General features: G+C 43.7%; 1 protein-coding gene across 1 annotated transcript in view; it reads right to left on the bottom strand.

The window, feature by feature from the left end:
• CDH23 (cadherin related 23) overlaps positions 1-18,083 on the bottom strand; it is a 569,738-nt gene that overhangs the window by 96,012 nt on the left and 455,643 nt on the right. Inside the window, exons 29-37 of the mRNA XM_025203550.1 lie at positions 17,571-17,631; positions 16,339-16,487; positions 14,583-14,718; positions 13,597-13,985; positions 13,408-13,509; positions 9,553-9,702; positions 6,775-6,903; positions 5,521-5,649; positions 324-551 (exon numbers count right to left, since the gene is read on the bottom strand). Coding sequence (XP_025059335.1) covers positions 324-551; positions 5,521-5,649; positions 6,775-6,903; positions 9,553-9,702; positions 13,408-13,509; positions 13,597-13,985; positions 14,583-14,718; positions 16,339-16,487; positions 17,571-17,631 — 1,473 coding nt within the window. The remainder of the gene's footprint in view (positions 1-323; positions 552-5,520; positions 5,650-6,774; positions 6,904-9,552; positions 9,703-13,407; positions 13,510-13,596; positions 13,986-14,582; positions 14,719-16,338; positions 16,488-17,570; positions 17,632-18,083) is intronic.

The raw sequence follows: 18,083 nt of genomic DNA, 5'->3' as shown, positions 1-18,083 counted from the left end.
TCCCTACTTCTTCTCTACTCGTATATCCAGGAAACAGAAGGCTGTGGGGAGATGTGGGAAGAATACCTCATTTTGCTTCGGGCCTGAGTTCTAGTATATGTTTCATTGTGGGTGAACTGGAACACTTAGACTCTCTGTATATCGACATGCTAAACAACTGAAATGTTACTAACAGCCATACTGCGCACATGGAACTGGGGTGGCAGATTACAAGGGACAGACTGTTACTCAGTGATGACCTTGTTCACAAACAGTACTTTCCAATCACTTCTAAGTGCTTTTCTACATGATGTTGCACGAACCCATCCCACTCCTTTACTCACTGAAAGGGATGGGTTGCCCTCGTCCTCCACAGTGACAACAAGCCGATAGAACTCCTGTCGCTCCCGGTCTGGAGGGGAAGGGCGGGTGGCAATCTCGCCAGTAATTCGATCCATGCGGAAAGTCAGATCTTCATTCCCCTGGGTGATGTAGTAGGAAAGGACGCTGTTGAGCCCAATATCTCTGTCAGTTGCTTGCACCTGAACCACTGAGGTGCCTCCACCAACATTCTACGAATCCACAGAAGAGAACAGAAAGAAAGAAAAAATCAGCATCTGACAATTTCATTATAAATCTCCAGTTCACCCAGGTCTTCAACTCTACCCTGGGTTAAACCTCAGCAAACAAAGAGTCAGTGGGCTTGTTTACAAGAGGTGTTTATTGCAGAGCTGACTAATTAGCTCTGCAGTAAATGTCTCAACATCTACATGTGTGCCTCTCTTAAGGTGCAGGAAAGTAATGAACTTCACAGCAGGGTAGTACTTGTATTTAAACGTGTAGACACTGAGTCAGCTGGCTGGGGCACAAGGGTGCTTCAGTGTGGGGGCTGCCTGCTAGTTAGCTTTGCGTTGAAGCACCTGTATACCCTTGCCAGCCCCTCTGCAGCACACGAAGCTTGGTCAGAGCAGCTCCAGGCTGACCCCTGGGATCCACTGCCAGCCAGAACTGCTTTGACTGGGCTTCAAGTGCTGCAAATGACTAAGCTCCAGAGCTGAGTGCTCTGGAGTTAATTTCTCCCAAGCACATGTTCAAATGGCCCACCCAGGAGCAAAAAAAATCTGGAGCAATCGGCTCTGGAGTTTATTCATGTGCACTAATTGCACATGAAGCTGCAGCCAGTGTGTGGGAAATTTGAAAATGCCCTCACAATTTTTCCAGGAGAAGTAATGCTTAAAATTTTCAGGCACTCTACATTAATACCTGTGTTGTCTACACATGCCCTTAGGTGCCAAAATAACTGTCTTGGAGACTGAAGCCCTTTGCCACTAGAGTAGAAGCAGTCTAGATGAGGGAACAAACCACCTCAGGCCACTCTGCCAATGAGCATCAGTTTTGACTTTGAAGGATCCTCTCTGTTAGTTCAATTACTGGTTCAATCCAGGCTTCCAGATGAAACACCTCAACAAAGGTGAAAGTTATTGGACTGCTAACTAGAATTATGTTTTTACTAATGCAGACAGCTTTCCATTAAGAAGGAAGCTAAGATTGCCAAATCCTTTCAGTTTGGCCCATCTGTCAGCTAGAAACAACCTTCTGCCAGCACCAGCTCTGCTTAGAGTTAAAGCAATGCCCTGGTAGTGAAAGGCCCTATATATTGCTATATTCTCCTGTCTCTTTTTGTGACTCAGTAGCTAACAAATAACATCTAACAATGACATTCCTCTGTCTCGTTCCACATCATGAGACATTTAAAAAATCACACCAGAGAGCCTAAAGGATATGCCACTGCCCAGGAAGATCCTGTCTGTAATGCAGAATGGCCTTCATTTTCTGAAATAGTGCTGAAAGTACTTTGTTTTGGATCACACTTGCACACGGGCATATAATGAGAAGTTCAGCTCGTCTGTTGGAATGACGGAGCCATGATAGTCTAGGAATGATGCCATAGGCAAGGGTTTTTGTGGCTGATATATTTTATTGGACTAACTGCATGTTTGGGAAAAAGTTGGACAGCCTTATGAATGCAAACCAGTCTTTGTCATGTCTGAGAGAATAGGCAGACACAGCAATGATTAGAAATAGTGTGTAGGGCTGCAAAATCAGAGAACAGATTCCCAGGGGTACCAGACCAAAAATTAACAGAATGAAAGAATCTTGATTAATGGGAGAGCAAACCTATCAGAAGGGAAGAGGGTAATTATCATTTGTAGCGTGAAGGAAGAAGTTCAGAAATCAGGCAGAATACAGCATACCATAAAGTCAGTATCAGTGTTCAGTTCATGGTTCTTAATGTCCAGCCAGCTTATGAATTTTTGTTTCCAATCTTCCCTTAAGCAAGAGGATATTAAGATCAGAAAGGGAGTATTTGTTCTGTGAAAAATGTATTCCTATTGGCATTTGTGTGTCTCTGTCCTTTATATTTTTTTCTGTGAGAGCTCACTTTGGTCTGTAGTTTCTGTCTACTTGCATCTACATAGTTACCAACAGGGCATGTGGTGTATTAGATCAGTTTATCGCATTTTGGGAAAGGCAATGAAATTATATCATCCAATAAAAGGTATCACCCACAACAGCCTTTGCTTGGGTAAGGAGGCAAGCAAAGGTGCAACAAGAAGGTTTTGGGCAGCAGAGATGGCAAGGGCAGTGGAAGGCCAGGCTGGTAGGGGCAGCTTTGTTTCTCTGTGCCCTCTAATTTTTCCAGCTGGGATTCATGCCCTAGGAGCCCATCCATAATTATGCTATTGGCAGTAGGTAACTTTTCTAGTGGAGCTCTGGCCTTACAAGATGCAAATCTGAGCAGCTGATTTTGCAAGGCCTGATGTAAAAATAATTAGTGATAACTTGGACATTTTTAATTTAACTTCTTTTTGTTGTATTTTGTTTTCTTTTATCAGAAAAGCTTGGTCCAAAATCAATAAAATTAAAAAAAAGGTAAATTTCAACAACATTTCCCCAAAGAAAATGAGCTGGGAAATTATTTCTGTGAAATTTTGGAAAAATGCAGATTTTTTCTTTGGTACCTGAAATTTCATTTTCACTTCTATTTGTTGTGGGCTTTTTTTTCATTTTGATAGTGCTAGCAGCTACCTTGTACTGGAGGAAATGACTTATCTTGTTTTTTGGATCAAAGTATTTTCTGCTGGTTATAATGAAAGAGTTTGATACTTTGGTACAAAGTACTTCATATTAGCACTATCACTAACTGAGATACCATAAAATAATGGAAAATAATTAAAATAAACACAAAAACCCAATAAAATAGATAACATCTCGATGGGGAGGTGGAATGAAGGGATTCCATTTAGTAGGAAATTTCAAAATGTCAACATTTCCTATGTAACCAAAAAACTGGGTTTAGACCAGCTCATCAAGTGATTAAAATGCAACTAAAATAGAAATTCAAATATACTGATATGTTTAATACACAGCTACAAATCACATATATCATGCACTTGCAACTAAGTGTCACAAATTATTACTTGTAATTCATTTTTCATAATCACATTAAAATACTCTAACACAGGACTTAAGCTGTCAGGAAATAAATTGGCTTTTTCATACTTGGTCATGTTTTATTGCTTAATTATCTATTTCTTTCAAGGTCTGTTTCCTAAAACTGATTCATGTTCTGGGCAGGGCATTCTCTTGAATTACATTTAATTTCCTGGAATTTTCATCACTCTATTAAGGTTACTATTTTTCCCATCAGTTGTATATTGTATTTAATGGGCATGTTTAAAATTTGCTCCAGGAATTTTTTTGCAAATGATATCTACCTTTTCATTAACAGAAGTCAGGGGATGGTGCATTGTCTCTGGGATGAGAGATGTGAATATTAGTGGGGACATGGCCATGGTGTACTCCACCTCCCACTGTGCCCTTCCTTCTCATCTTCTTCAGGGGTGGTCAGCCTGTGTCATACATACTAGGCCTGTGCAAAGCGGCTAATATTCACTTTGGATTCGGATTCAGCCGATTCATGGGACAGTGATTCAATTCGGTGATTTGAATCACTGTCCCAAATCCCCACTGCCCCACATTGTCCCATGCTGCATGGGGGCGCTCCATGAGCCCCCTAGTCCCTCCTGCTCCCCCAGTCCCCCCCACCCCATGGCTGCCCTGCCCACCCCAGCGCCGGCCCTTTAAGAAAAAAACAAAAAACAAAAAACGAGAAAAACCCCTTGACTCACCATTCCTATGGGGGGGAGGGGGGCAATCCCTGCTGCCCTGCACCACATGGAGGGCTCTTCCATGAGCCCTCCGAAGTCCCAAGGCCACTGCAGGAGCGGCGAGTCCCAGGGCTTTTCTTGGTTTTCTTTTTTTTCCCTAAAGGGCCAGAGCTGGGTCGGGCGGGGCAGCCATGGGGGAGTGGGGAGAGGGGGCTCATGAAGAGCCCCCCATGCAGAGCTCCCCATGCACTCAAAAACTGAGTGGGGTTTTTTTTCCAAAGCACCGGGAGCACCAGGGTGGGCAGGGCAGCCATGTGGGGGACTGGGGAGTGGGTGGGGGGTGGAGGGCTGAAGGAGCAGGCAGGGGAATGGGGGCTGGCAGGGGTCCCCCCATGGTCCCCGCCCCACTGCTTCAAACCCTCCCCCCCCAGCCCCTACTTACCACCTCCTAGTCTGGCTGCAGCTCCCTGCCGTAGCCACCAGGGACTGCCCGAATCATCAAAGCTCTCCAAATCTTTTCCAAAGATTCAAATTAATTTGGACCTTTTAATTGGTCCCCTGATTCGATTTGGAGATTTGGTCACCTAATCAGGCTGAATCTCCTCCAAGTCGAATCACCACCCAAAGCTTCGCACAGCCCTAATTCATACCACATGGGCAGCCTGCATGTGTGACATGTGGCAGATCAGGGAGGGAAGAGGCAGCACAGCAGCAGACAGGACAGGGCAGCAGATTGGGCAGGGGAAGGGAATTATAGTGGCATTTGGAGAGCTAATGTGGGGCTCATACATGGCATGCCTGCCAAAAAGGCTGCCCCCTACTGACCTATTTAAACATAGCTGGAAGAACCCAGTGGTAGCTCCTGCCTCCCCAAATATAACAGATAAACTCTGCCAATGGCTTTGGGAGAAATCATTTACAAACACAGTCCCGTTTTGGCACAACAGTGCCACAAGATAAATCTCTCATGGGGACCAGAGTCTGTGAACTTAATTTCAGGCCATGGCCAAGCCAAGTGGTATAGTCCTGATAAGTGAAATAAAGGCTGTGTGTCACCTTTCTGCATCCGGGGGGTGTCTTTGGGACTGGAGCAGCTCTAGAGACTACTCTAACTTACGCTGCCACTGAATAATTAGAGACCACTCTGGAGCTTTGCCTCCTCTGGTTGGTATCTATGCCAATGAATGCAAGTGGAGCAGAGCTCTATTGCAGGCCCTGTGCCACTGGGGAAATCTCACTGACACTGGGGGTATTCCCCAATGAGAAGATCCGTCCCCTGTACACCCACAGAACCAGCCTATAGGAATGCAGCAGGGATTGTAAACATACACACATCACCTCTGCACAGGGCTGGCTGCTGGGTACTTACCTCATTAATGCTGACGTTGTATCCAAAGAGATTTTCAATAACTGGTGGGTTATCATTAACATCCAAGATATTAACTCTTAAGATGTGATCATTTTTCCGGGGTGGTACTCCATTGTCAGATGCTTGGATCTACAGTGAAGCACAGTTGTTATTCCTGAATAGAAACTCATTGCTTGGGTCAATCCTTGGTAAAAAAAACAAAACAAGGCCCCTTCCCACAAGGTAAAAAAAAGAAAAAAAAGAATACAAAGCCCGAAAAGAAAAACATTTCCAAAATAGGCACTGTCCAGAAAATCAAACTTAAAATTTTGATTTTTACATTAAAAGAAAATGCCTCCGTCAAATCTAAGAGATATAATGGCAGTAACTGATGGGAATAAAACTGAATTTTAAAAATACTGTGATTTCAGAGGTGATCCCTTTCTTCATTCTACTGCCAAGCAAACAATGAAATATTTGTGGCTGCTTCACACATTACAAAAACCCCAGCAAATTCTATGATTCCCACTAAATGTGATAGCGTTCCTCCTCATACAGCACTTTCTACTGTGAGAATGAACTTGCTGGGTTCTTAAATGTGTCACCTTTTCTATTTTTGTTATTAACCAAAACCAATACAGAACAAAAAAAAAACGGTCTATCTAGTAAGTTCTGATCAGAGGTATTGCGGCTGCCACCTTGGAAGTGGATAAGAGAACAAACACGTATCTGATATTAGTCTTTGTCTACTGAATTCATGGAAGGTGCCCAGTTAGTAAGGTGATGAGCACAGCATAAGGATATTCTGGGACACCTGTCTTGATATAGCTACTGTAGTACCATTTTGTGCTGCTACCTGGAAATCCAGTTTTTAAAAATTGCAGGCTGTAAATAACTATGTTACAAAAAGCAGTCAATGTGCGATGATTTAAACATCCTATAATACAGTCTTCACAGCAAATTAAAGCACTGCATCATACTATATGCCTTTTTTTTACACAGATGTGTAGTATTTTGTACAAAATACATATTTTTGGTATGGAAAATTTCCTAGAGATTGTACTGACCAACCACAGAGTACTTCTGTAGTATCACATGAATCACAGAGTCAGAGAAAGTATAGTAATATCAAGCTTCAACCACTAAATGCAGCTTTTCACGGCACCATCAGACAAGAAGGACATTCATTTTTTGTGTCCTGACTTTTTGCCTGCCCCCAGAGAACAACGCATTTTGCAGAGAATGCTGCTATGATGGTGAGAAGATCCCAGTTACCCTTAAGGTGTAGCGATCCAGTAGTTCTCTGTCCAGTGGCTTAGCCACAAACACCTCTCCATAGGTATTGTTGGTGGTGTGGATCTCAAAAACATGGCCTATATTTCCTGATATCAGAGAAAAAGTCACCTGCAAAAAAGGAGATACATAATGGAATTTTGGGAATGAGGATGGAAAGTGATAAGAAACACAGTCATTACATTAAAATAAAACAAAAATGCCTAGCTCTCATACAGTGCTTCTCAGAAGATATCACAGTGCTTTACAAAGTACTTCCTCTAACAGACTGGATATCTAAGGCATAGAATAGGGAAGTGATTTGGCCAGCATCAACTGGAAAACAACTGGCAGAGCTGGGAGTTGAACTTGGGTCTCCTGAGTTTCAAGCCAGTGTCCACTAGGTCATCCCACCTCCTTGAACAAAGAGTTCAATTCTTGCTAAATCTAGCTCCTACTACTCCTTTGGCTAAAAATCCTCTAATGAAACAGCCTCCCTTAGAGTGTTCTGGCATATGTACTTCTAGTTGTGACCAGAACCAGAAAGCGTAACATTAATCAAAATACGTTTTTGATATGGTACAACAATTTTGTTGTGAAAGTTCTCAGTACTCTGGGTTTGATAAAGTTTTTAATCTACCACATTTTCCTCATCGTTACTCTGTAAAATCAGATGCTCCAGGGTTTCAGCGATAGTCTACCTGTGTAGCAGAAAGCCCCCTTTTCCTCTTGCCTGCATTTGCTCTCCCCTCTTTGGATATGTTTCTCTTTTTCTACCTTTTCTTCCTTCCTCTCTCTTTCACTTTATGATAAGGAATTGTGTTTTAAAATTTGTGTGCGCGCATTTTGTATCTCCCCTTGTAGTTTGGTATTTTTAGCTATTTGTGTGCCATGGCATTTGTAGCTTATATTTTATACTCCTCACCTTTCATCTTTCAACTGAATGTATTTAGTTTCATAAGTAAGTTATACACTGTAACAATGTTAACAAGGGCAGGAATCAAACTGTCCTTCTCTGTATCAGGCTGGCCCCTGAAAGAGCAAGTGAATCAGTGATTGAATATGTAACAAGGTAGCACACAGCAATTAACACCTGGAAGCTGCACATCAGCCAATGGAAGAACTCAACAGAAGACAATGTAACAACCAGGAAATCTCTAAACGTCACTGATCAAGGGCTAGAAGCCCTGGCCTGAGTTAATCAACACCGGGGACCAACTTTTGGGCTGAATATCTCCAGATCGACCACTCCCAGAGCCCTATTCTAAATTCATCAACGGACTCCCAAACCTGCACGTTCATGCGGACGACCCCTGGGGCTGACAGATGCCGTCCAGTAGCCACCGAGGGGGGGAAGTCCCACGAGGGTCAATGACCCCTGGATTGGGCAAACCTGAAAACTGGGGAGCCACCAATGTCTGCCAGGAACAGATAAAAGGCAGTGAAAAGTGACCCTCAGTGGCGCCCTCTTGATCTCCAACTTGACCAGACCTGTCCAGCCAGAAGGACCAGCCGGCAACCCCCTTCTGGAAGATAACACCACGCTGAAAGAAGCCTCAAGGACAGACTCCAGCGCTTGTAGGATAGGTATACCTGACTCTGTAGCCTGCTACTGTGTGTGGGGGGGGGGACCAGCCCCAAGGTTTATGATTACAGTGTTTCAATCTGCCTAATAAACTAGAATTTTAAGGATCCCGAGTTGGACATTTGTAGCCAACACCTGGTTGAGGCTGACATTGAGGCATAGATACTGAATTCAAATTGTGAATCAAATTCTGCTCGTATTGGGGCCTGATCCTATGGATACTATTTCACCTTTATTATTAGTTTTATCTCGTGCATGACAGGTGCTTTCCAAACACTACAGAAGGATGTTTGCAGATGGAAGACTTCACAATTCCATCATCTAACTTCACTAGGCTTCCACATCACCTCTGAGATGGACATAAATACAGAGCAACCATACCTGGTTTCAATAAGGTTATTGTGGACATACACTGCTGCAACAGAGAGCAGGATGAGGCTAATTAATTCTGTGTGAAAAGTTGCTCTAGAAGGTCAGAGCAGTTGATTAATTCTTCTATTGTATGAAAGAAAATAACAAAATGGAGAGAGCTTCCTGTTTCAATCTTAATATAACTTCCCTGATGTCCACTGTGAGGGTGGGACACCAACATCTGTTTTTCTCATTTTCAGACCCATTGTCTCACATGGCGGTTGTCACAGCTTTTCTAGCACCAAAGAGAATTAATTTGTTATTCTTCCTCCATCGCCTTTTACAGCTGCAAACCAGCTTTACCCCTACCTGTTACATTTGGCATTAGCCATTCCAAACTACAAGACAACCTTAAGGGTTATAGTCTTTGTAAGAGTCAGAATTCATTACACTAAGTTTAGAGATGCTAGCAAGGTGAGGGATTGGAAAAGCATTCACTGAGGAGGTGCTAGATATATCTGGCCTAACAAATATTAATGGTTTTTTTCAGAATCATCAGGAAAGGGTTTTGTTCTCAGGATATATGGGCATGATGCACAAGAAGCAGACACTCTGAGGCAAAAATTAGGATCTGACTCCTCTGCCTCACTTCCTGAAGTTGGCTGTGCTCAGAGTCCCTGGCTAGCAGTCATATGTTCACATCAATAGCTCACACGTTCTGATGATGGGAAAGAAAATATTCCCTAAGAAACGTGGAGAAGCAGAATCTGTCCCCTACATTTCATCTGCTTCACCCACCTTTCTGAGAGCCCCAATACTGTATGAAGTTGCAGAATTTTTGGTACCTGCCCATTGCTTCCAGCATCTGGGTCTCTGGCTAAGACTAATGCAATCCGCTTCCCAACTGCACAGTCCTCTGGTACGCTCACGGCTGAGTCCGAGGTGATGTCAAACTGCGGGCTGTTGTCATTCTCATCCAGGACAGTGATTGTTACCTGTTGAATGGTAGTCACGAGATTAATGAAGGTTATATTGAAAGTTCTGTACAATCACCTTCCTAGATGGAATGGGAGGGACTGGCTACTGGAGTGAACCTGGGATATATGAAACATGCCTTAATGATCATCAGCTGGCATTCCAGCTTTCCCTTCCCATATAACTGCACTTAGCTTTCAGGCTCTAGGTTACTGCAAGAACCTAGTTCTTTCCAAGTCTTGAGAGCTGAAACTCCATCCATCTTAATATATAGGTCTCACTTCCCTTGTAATAGTGCATGCACATGTGTGTATGCAAGACAGACAAATGGAGGAATGAAGACTAATGTGAGTATGGCTTTTATCCTCTCAGTGGAAGGGGTTCTTTCTACTCAGAGCTCTCATTGTTAATAATGTCTAGCTAGATATACTATAGACCTGAGGTTGGTAACTTTACTGTAACAGTGAGCCAAATTAACATAGCTTGGTCCTCCTCAGGCTAGAGATGGCCGCTGAAGGGGGCAGTGCACCAGAGGTGGCAAGTGACAGAAGGGGCCACTAGATGGTGCCATCTTGCACAATGTGCTTGGCAGGCCACACAAAATCCCTTTGCAGGCTGGATCCAGCCCACAGGTCATAGGTTGCTGCCCTTGCAATAGACCCATCCCTGCCAGGGGACCCATCTCTGCTCAGCTTCCTGAAAATTCAGCTTGTGACTGATTAATCAAGTCTGCTGCACCATGCTAATTAGCGCGCTCCAGCAGCTTCCATGTCTCATGTATTCAGCATCCCTGCACTTCAAAATGGCAGCGGGGGTACGTTAAAGTTTGTCAAACAAGCTTTAGTTAAAGTGCCCATGCTGACATTTTGAAGCGTAGGATGCCGAATACACAAGATGCTGCAGGTGCTTTAATTAGAGTGGCTCTTAGAGCTGCTGCAATTAAAGTGCCCCGCCTCTCCCCCACAGCAGGTTTAAAAATGCCCTATATTCCTATAGAGAGTTATACTTGTATAACTAAACTTACACAAATCTTTGCAGAGGTTTTTCTGGGGTGATGAATACATTTCATCTCAGTTAGGAAGGGTGACAATCCGGGCTCACTGAATGGACCCACAGTTGTGTTGTCAGGTAGGTCCAGTGCCTGAGTTCAATGCTAAACTGTACTAAAGTGCAATCTTGTCAGATACAAAGTAATGCAAGGAGAAAGGAAGGGTGGTTAGGCAGAGGCCCAGAGCACAAGGCTCCATGAATCATGTCCCTCTGTGATTGTGTTTTCATATTTATTGATGCAGAATTAAGTAGTGGCAACCACAGCAGCAACAGCAGGTGAGCATGGTGGTAGATGCAGGTGCAGCTCAGCTGCAGTTCCTAGCTTATTAGGAGACAAGTGTCCAAGTTGCCTCTTTAGCTATAGGAAATGTTGTCATCAGATAGCAAATTTAAAGCTTATACCTTGCATATAATAGGAGAGAAAGAAAGGAAGAGCATCTTTGTTCTTGAGGTTCTATTTACAAGTGCTCACATTGCCCAGGTGCAGTCTTTGTCAATGTGATAATGTCCTGGAGGAAGCCTGAGAGGTTTATTTTGCATGAACATGGGTGATTCCATTATTGTTGTGGCTAAAAAAAGTCATAGCCAGGAGAGGAGAAAGCCTCAAGAGTAAAGTCTGCAACTGCTGAGGCAAATTCCCAACTCGGGGCACCCAACCCTCTGCCACTTGGACTGAATGCCACTGCACCAAGTAAAGTCTGGCATATGGAAGATGGCTTCTCAGACTCCCAGGTTCTGGAGTAACATCACTACCTGGATGGCTACAAAGAGGCCAGATTTTCAGTAGGTGGAAATCTTCAGAGCTGCTATGCCTTGAATGGCATGACACTAAGTTATGCCAGCCCAGGACCTGCCTCACGTATACCCTCAAATATATTTAATTTTAAAAAATTACCATAAGAGAATATAAAGGGTGCCTGGCTCAGCACTCACAAATCAGATGGCAAAGCTAGGGCTGCTCAAAGGTGTAAAGGTGAGAGAGAAGGTCCAGGGAGCCTCTGCCACCTCTACCTCTGAGCAGGGACAGAACAGATCTCAGTCCTTGAACCTCCAAGGCACAGGGACTAGTGCTTAGTGCCAACAGCAGTACTAAAAGCCTGAAAGAAGCAGAGATGAAAGGGCCAAGTATGTGTCAGCCTCTCCTTGACTTAGCCACAGCTGGTAGAGTTGGGCAGGGGCCGGGGAGTGTATGCTACAACCTGTTAACAGGAGTAGTAGATGCACAGTGTTCCCCAGGCACTGTGTAACTGTGCTGTGATTTTCCGGGGCTGCCCCCTATGCAGGACCAGAAAAGGTCTGCACAGATATTTATGCTGAGACTATCAAAGGCAGGCAGGCAGGAGGGAAGAGAAGCACACCCAGAATTAGAAAACAAATGCTCTTACCTTCTGTTGCAGGGAAGCAGAATAGGAAACAGAAAAAAAAATAATTATTAAGTCTTCCTCTTTCCTCTTAACATTTTAATGTGAGCAAGGTGCTTTTGAAAGGAGGTGTGGGGCTGGTGAAATCAGGACATTACAGGGAGGTAAATGCACAAGTTTCCCCCCACAGCTTTGCTAGTGCATCTCAGTGCTCTGAGCCGGCCCTGCGTAGCCACTAGAGAGGTCAGATCTCAGAGGTGAAAGACAAAGGCTTCTATCATGATTCAGATTTGCTTATCAGTGGGAAAAACATTTACCTTTCCAAAAATGAATAGACAAAAGGTTATTTACCTCAGCTGTCCCTGGCTATTGGCTCTAAGACCTCTATCATCTCACTGCAGATATAAACCTCATCTTGTGTAAATTTTAGACATGAGCATGACACTTACAGTCCAGTGGGGAAAGCAGCTGGCACTCTGACAGTTGGGGCAAGCTTCAGTGGTGGCTTGGCTATGCTTGTTTTGGCCAAACACACATCATTTTTAGAGTCAACAGATGCACCAAAATTGAAACTACCACATTTAGTCTTGAAATGACATGTGATGTCTGGCTGAAAACAGGCCATAAGGAAAGGGTCAGGAGTTCACATCTCTGGCCTAGATGGCCAGGTGGTGTACCCTGGCAGAGCTCCTTGAACTTTACTAGAACTATAATGATTTACATGAATTGGAGACCAGGCCCACAGGTTCTAATTCTCCTTTCATCCCTTTGGGTTTAGATGTTTTGCACCATTTTGCACCACAATGTGCAAATGTCCCACAGATCAGAGGTTGGCAACTGTCAGTTGCTACACCGACAAGCTGCTGAAACCCAGCTCTTACCTATGTGAAAACTGCTTAAAAGTGGTGAGTAACATCCAGATTCCAACCATGTTTTTTAAGGCCAGCATTACGCTATACAGAAACTGAAAGCACAAGAGCCCATATTTATATATCTGGCCTGTAACATGGAGCTTACATGCTAAGAAACTTTCTAGAGCAGTGGTTCTCAACCTTTTTAGACTCAAAGCACCTCTCAGAGGGGGCCTACTACAGTCCATCCTCCCTGCTGGGAAGCTACACTGATCATGTGGGTATAGATCACATGATAACAACCCTTCCAAGTGGCTGATGGCCAGGGCTTTGTTGCCAGCTGGGGAAGATTTCTTCCAGGAGAGAGAAATGAAAGGCTATTACAGTGCAATAAGCTTTTGTTTTGCTTGCTGCTGAGAGATGTGCTAAAGAACAACAGTGAAAACAGCCAAAATCCACTTACCACTGTAGAGTCAACTTTTGGCCCCCCATCATCTGCCACGACCGTTAAGATGTACAAATCCCCCTTCTCCCGATCCACTGGGCCTTTGACAGTGATCACACCCTGCCAGGGACAAACGGCCATGAAGATCATGAACACCCAATGCCATGCTTACTGACCAAGCAGATGGACCACCTATTACCTACTTACAGTGACTCCATTGATCTTGAAGAGGGACAGTGCCTGGGGGCTGGTGTTGGGGTCAAACTTATAGGTGATCTGGTTAAGGTTGTCAATGGAGCGTGCCTGGACTCGCAGCACCTCAGAGCCCATGGGGATATTTTCCATGATCACTGCTTCATATGTGGCATTTGAAAACTGCACTGCCTCATCCAGTTCATTCAGCAGGCTGACATAGACACTGCAGAAACCTTGGTTGTTGGGAGGTGCCTGGTCTGTGGCAGAGATGTTCATCAGGTAACTGGTTTTGGTTTCATAGTCCAGGTAGTCGATGGTAGTGATGAGGCCAGTGCTCTCATCAATTTCAAACTTGCCCTCAGAGCCAGATAGGATTTTATAACTCACCAGGCCTCCATTCCCTGGGGATCAGGAACAAAATGATCAGAGGTAAACTGAATTTCCCAGAGAAACAGGCAAGGCCTAAGATACCAAAGCTTTACACAACATGGTCCGCATGCCAGAGGCCTGAAGGATGTCCCACCATACCGAAGATGGAGTAGATTACAGATGTTCTCACATCTCATATGGAGGTGTACTGGGTAAGTCTCATGCAACGATACAACTTGATCTCAGCTGTGTAGCTCAAGCAATTCAAGACAAGGCAGGTTACCTCCTGCTCACATCACAGCTGGTTTTATCATTCCTTTTAGCTTTTGGATGATTTTGCCTGCAGGTTACCTAAAGGTGCTAATGAGATGGTGTGACAGCATGTCTCACCTCCCTGAGGACACATGGGAGGGAGCAGTGACAGAAAGTTCAGTTGCCAAAAGACTGGGCTACATGGTCTCCTATAAAAGGTCCCTGAATCAGAGGAACTGTACAGTCTGTGCCCACTGAATTCTTATGAGGAAAAGGGAGGCGCAGATATGCCCACAAAACACAGGATACAGAGGGTGAGATCTCAGAATAGAAATACAGAGGTGGCTGCATTTTGCAGCTTAGCACAACTTCCTCACCTGTGTCTCGATCTGTTGCCCGGACAACTGCGACAGAAGTCCCAATCCCTGCAGTCTCTCGTAGCCCCAGACGGTTGTACTGCCGCTGGGTAAACACCGGCACCTCATCATTTACATCTTCTACATACACTATCACCTAGAAAAGCCCCAAAACAAACCATTAACATACCGTGCCCTACCTGGAATTTTGTTTTGAAAAAAGCAGGAGAAAACAAGATTTATTCTGGGAGTTGCTGGTTACCATTTCAAGGACCTCAAGCCCCTCTCTACAGATGAATACTGAGAGATCCTAACATGTGAGCACTCACAACTCCAAAGGACATCAACAGGAGAAAACAGGTGCAAATCATAACATTCCCTTATTCACTCATGCCATTCCAATAAAAATTAAAGAAAAATAGTAGCTAGGAGGTTAACAACAGCAACAAGATAATTTTCCAGTGTTGTGCATTTTTGTCAAATTGTCACCAATTTTTTAATACTGTTATTAGGTTTATTTACAAAAGGAAATATTACCTTATTTATGTTATATGCTATTTGACTCACAGGTTTAAATTATACATCTGATTCTCGTGGAACCAGTAGTTTAAATTTTGGCACAAACAGATGCCAATCATTATCTTTCTGAGGCTTTCCATGTATTTCATTATGTGGGAGTCACTGGGATGAGATGTAAAAAACTGGCTCTTCTTTGAGCCCCGTAGACATTTAAGATTCTATGGGAAATTCTGTAAGTGTTGGAATCCATTTCAATATGCAGGTCAAAACACTCTTCCCCTCCACTCCCCATATAAGTTATGCAGACTACTGTATTTCAGCCAGCTTGATCCTGGTCATCTGCTTTGTATGGTATTGCTTGTATGTAGCCCTCAGTCCTGCAGTCAGATTCATGCAGGTACAGTTTGCATCCACAGTAAGCCCTGTTAAAGCCTGTGGGTCTCCACACTGGTGTAGAGATTGCATGGATTCAGTATCAGGGCAATAGGTCTTAAAGTATGGTGGTATCCTTCAAGGAGGTACAGTGTTTTGCAGATGATACCAATTATTCCTACTAGGTTATGTTTTATTTAAACATGCCACTGACCAGGCATACTTATTTTCAGATAGCAGATAGAACTGCTATCTATCACAGACACGGCATCAAAATTTCAACAAGAAGGCAAAACAGTTGAATTCATAAAGAAGGATAGAATTATGCACAACTCAGAAAGTATCAGGCAAATCTAGCTGAAAGTTTAAAAAGCTTTTCAAAATAATGGGTGCCCATGGGTATTTTGGCACAGTCATGCACCTCCCTTTTTTTTTTTTTTAACTCATAACTAAAGACATTTGGCATAAGCCATTTCTGATAGCATGAAAAAAATTCCCCTTGTTGGCAATTTACTTGCCATTTTTCAGCCTAATTATGCTATGAAATGTCACAGAAAAGAAGCACCCAGAGAATTTCCCTCAGTATTTCCACTCTTGTTTGCTCAAGTTTCCACCTAGGCGGTGGCTTCACTGACATAGGTGGAAATTACTGACATTTGATGCAACTGCGCTAGAAATTTGCACTAAACCTTTCCATGCCTTTTTGGTGTTAGTGGAGATCAAGTCCTGAGTTCTTTGCTGCTTGTGCAGATTCCTTATCATCACCTCATTGTCTGCTGTACTTCGATGTAGCTCCTACTGCCCCCTCCTTCAATACTATGATGTAGCTCTGCTACGACCCCTTCCTTCCTCCCCTCACACTCCCAGACCTCAGTAATGTCCTCACCCTAACAGAGCTCCTCATTGGTCCTTGCTCACTGTTGTACGCTTCCACCTCCAGGACGTGGGATGAATTGCGCTCCCTGTCTAGGGGTCTTGAACCCCGCATGACCAGCCCTGTGCTGGGGTTGATCCGAAAGTTGTTATTTTCATTTCCTATTGGCAAACACAGAAATAAAACATAGTACAGTACCCATCAGGCTAGTCTGCACTTGCAAGAAGCACCAAAGGATCACTACATGAAGCACAGTATACCTGGGGAAGTGGATCAGACATCTCAGGTGGGTCATTCCTGTATATAGTGCTGTAGAAGACACGAGGCCCAAGAATGCTTGAGTATCAAGCCTCAACCATACTAAACAGTATTGGGTACAGCTTTCAAAGCTGGTTCATCTTGCAGGGTTTAATTCCCATCGACACTACAGATAAACACTAAACTGCAACCATTTCCAATAGGTCTGGGCATAAGAGCCCATCTTCTTTGCAAGACTCAAATAAGACCCTAGAACAGGAGTGGCCAGCCTGTAGCGTTCATGTCACAAGTTGCACAGGCATCCTCTGCCTGTGGCATGTGGCCGATCAGGGAGGGAGCAGGCAGCACAGCAGCAGATAGGGCAGGAAGCAGAGCAGCAGATGGGACATGGGAAAGGGATCAGAGTGGCACTTGGGAAGATGTGGGGCTAATTTGTGGCAAGCCTGCCAAAAAAGGTTGGTCCCCACTGCTCTAGAATGTGGTCATGAAAAATTTAAGAAGTGTGGATGCAAATTGTGCTACTTACCTAAAAAGAGCTAAAATACATTAATGCAGACTTGGTTATAAGAGGTCAAAACTACAGTGTAATTACACTGGAATAATACTTTCTGAGAACTACCTGTTGCCACCTGTTACACTGCTATCAGTCTCAGTGATATAGGTAGTCTGCCAGTTATGTGACATTGGTAGCTATTAGAAGTATCAAAAAAGCAGACTTACAGTAAACTGGTACAGTGCATCTGCCTGCTAAACTGCAGTTACTTTAACATAACCCACATTGTTAAAAAACAAATTCTTGCTGATGAATGTCAGAATGAATGATGAAGTTTGGCACAGAGGGGAAAGGGTGTGCCTGTTAGCTGCAGCTTATGATGTGAATAACAGTCATATCACATGAGACCTGCAGCCTGCTCACCCAGCCAAAACAGCAGAGTGAAACCTCAGTTATCTGTTATCCCATGCTGCAAAGAGAAATCTTGACTTACCCTTGACAATCCTGTACCATACTCTTCCATTAACTCCTTCATCTGCATCTGTGGCTTGCATCTGTATGAACAAAAAAATGCCAATAAAGGCCAGTGATTTTCTGATTGTGCCCAAAGTCATTCCTTTCCTCTGCTCTCAGGCACAGCTCAAATCAGTAATCCTCAGATAAATGAAACTTTCCTATTTTTTAAAATCTTCTATGGCACAACTTTAAGTAGCCACATTTCCCATTGAGTTCAGCATCACAAGGTCAACAAACTAGCCTGTCACCTCTGGAAATCTCACTTGAGCTGTGGTTTGAGAGCAGGCAAGCTCTCTGTTGCTCTGAACTGCACATGATAAATAAAGTGCTACTGAATTACTGAAGTGGACTGCCATTAGTAAATCACCAAATAAGGCAAATAGAAAAAAAAAACATTCACTTAATCTAGGTATGCATTGGACAGTCTCTAATTGGTCAGACAGTCTAGGAGCAAAGCACAAAGCTCAGCCAGAGAAAAACAAAACAGGAA

Source organism: Alligator sinensis, unplaced genomic scaffold, assembly GCF_000455745.1.
Source record: "Alligator sinensis unplaced genomic scaffold, ASM45574v1 scaffold546_1, whole genome shotgun sequence".
Classification (NCBI taxonomy): Eukaryota; Metazoa; Chordata; order Crocodylia; family Alligatoridae; genus Alligator; species Alligator sinensis.
The sequence above is the reverse complement of the archived record's forward strand: the minus strand, read 5'-3'. Positions and strand labels throughout refer to the sequence as shown.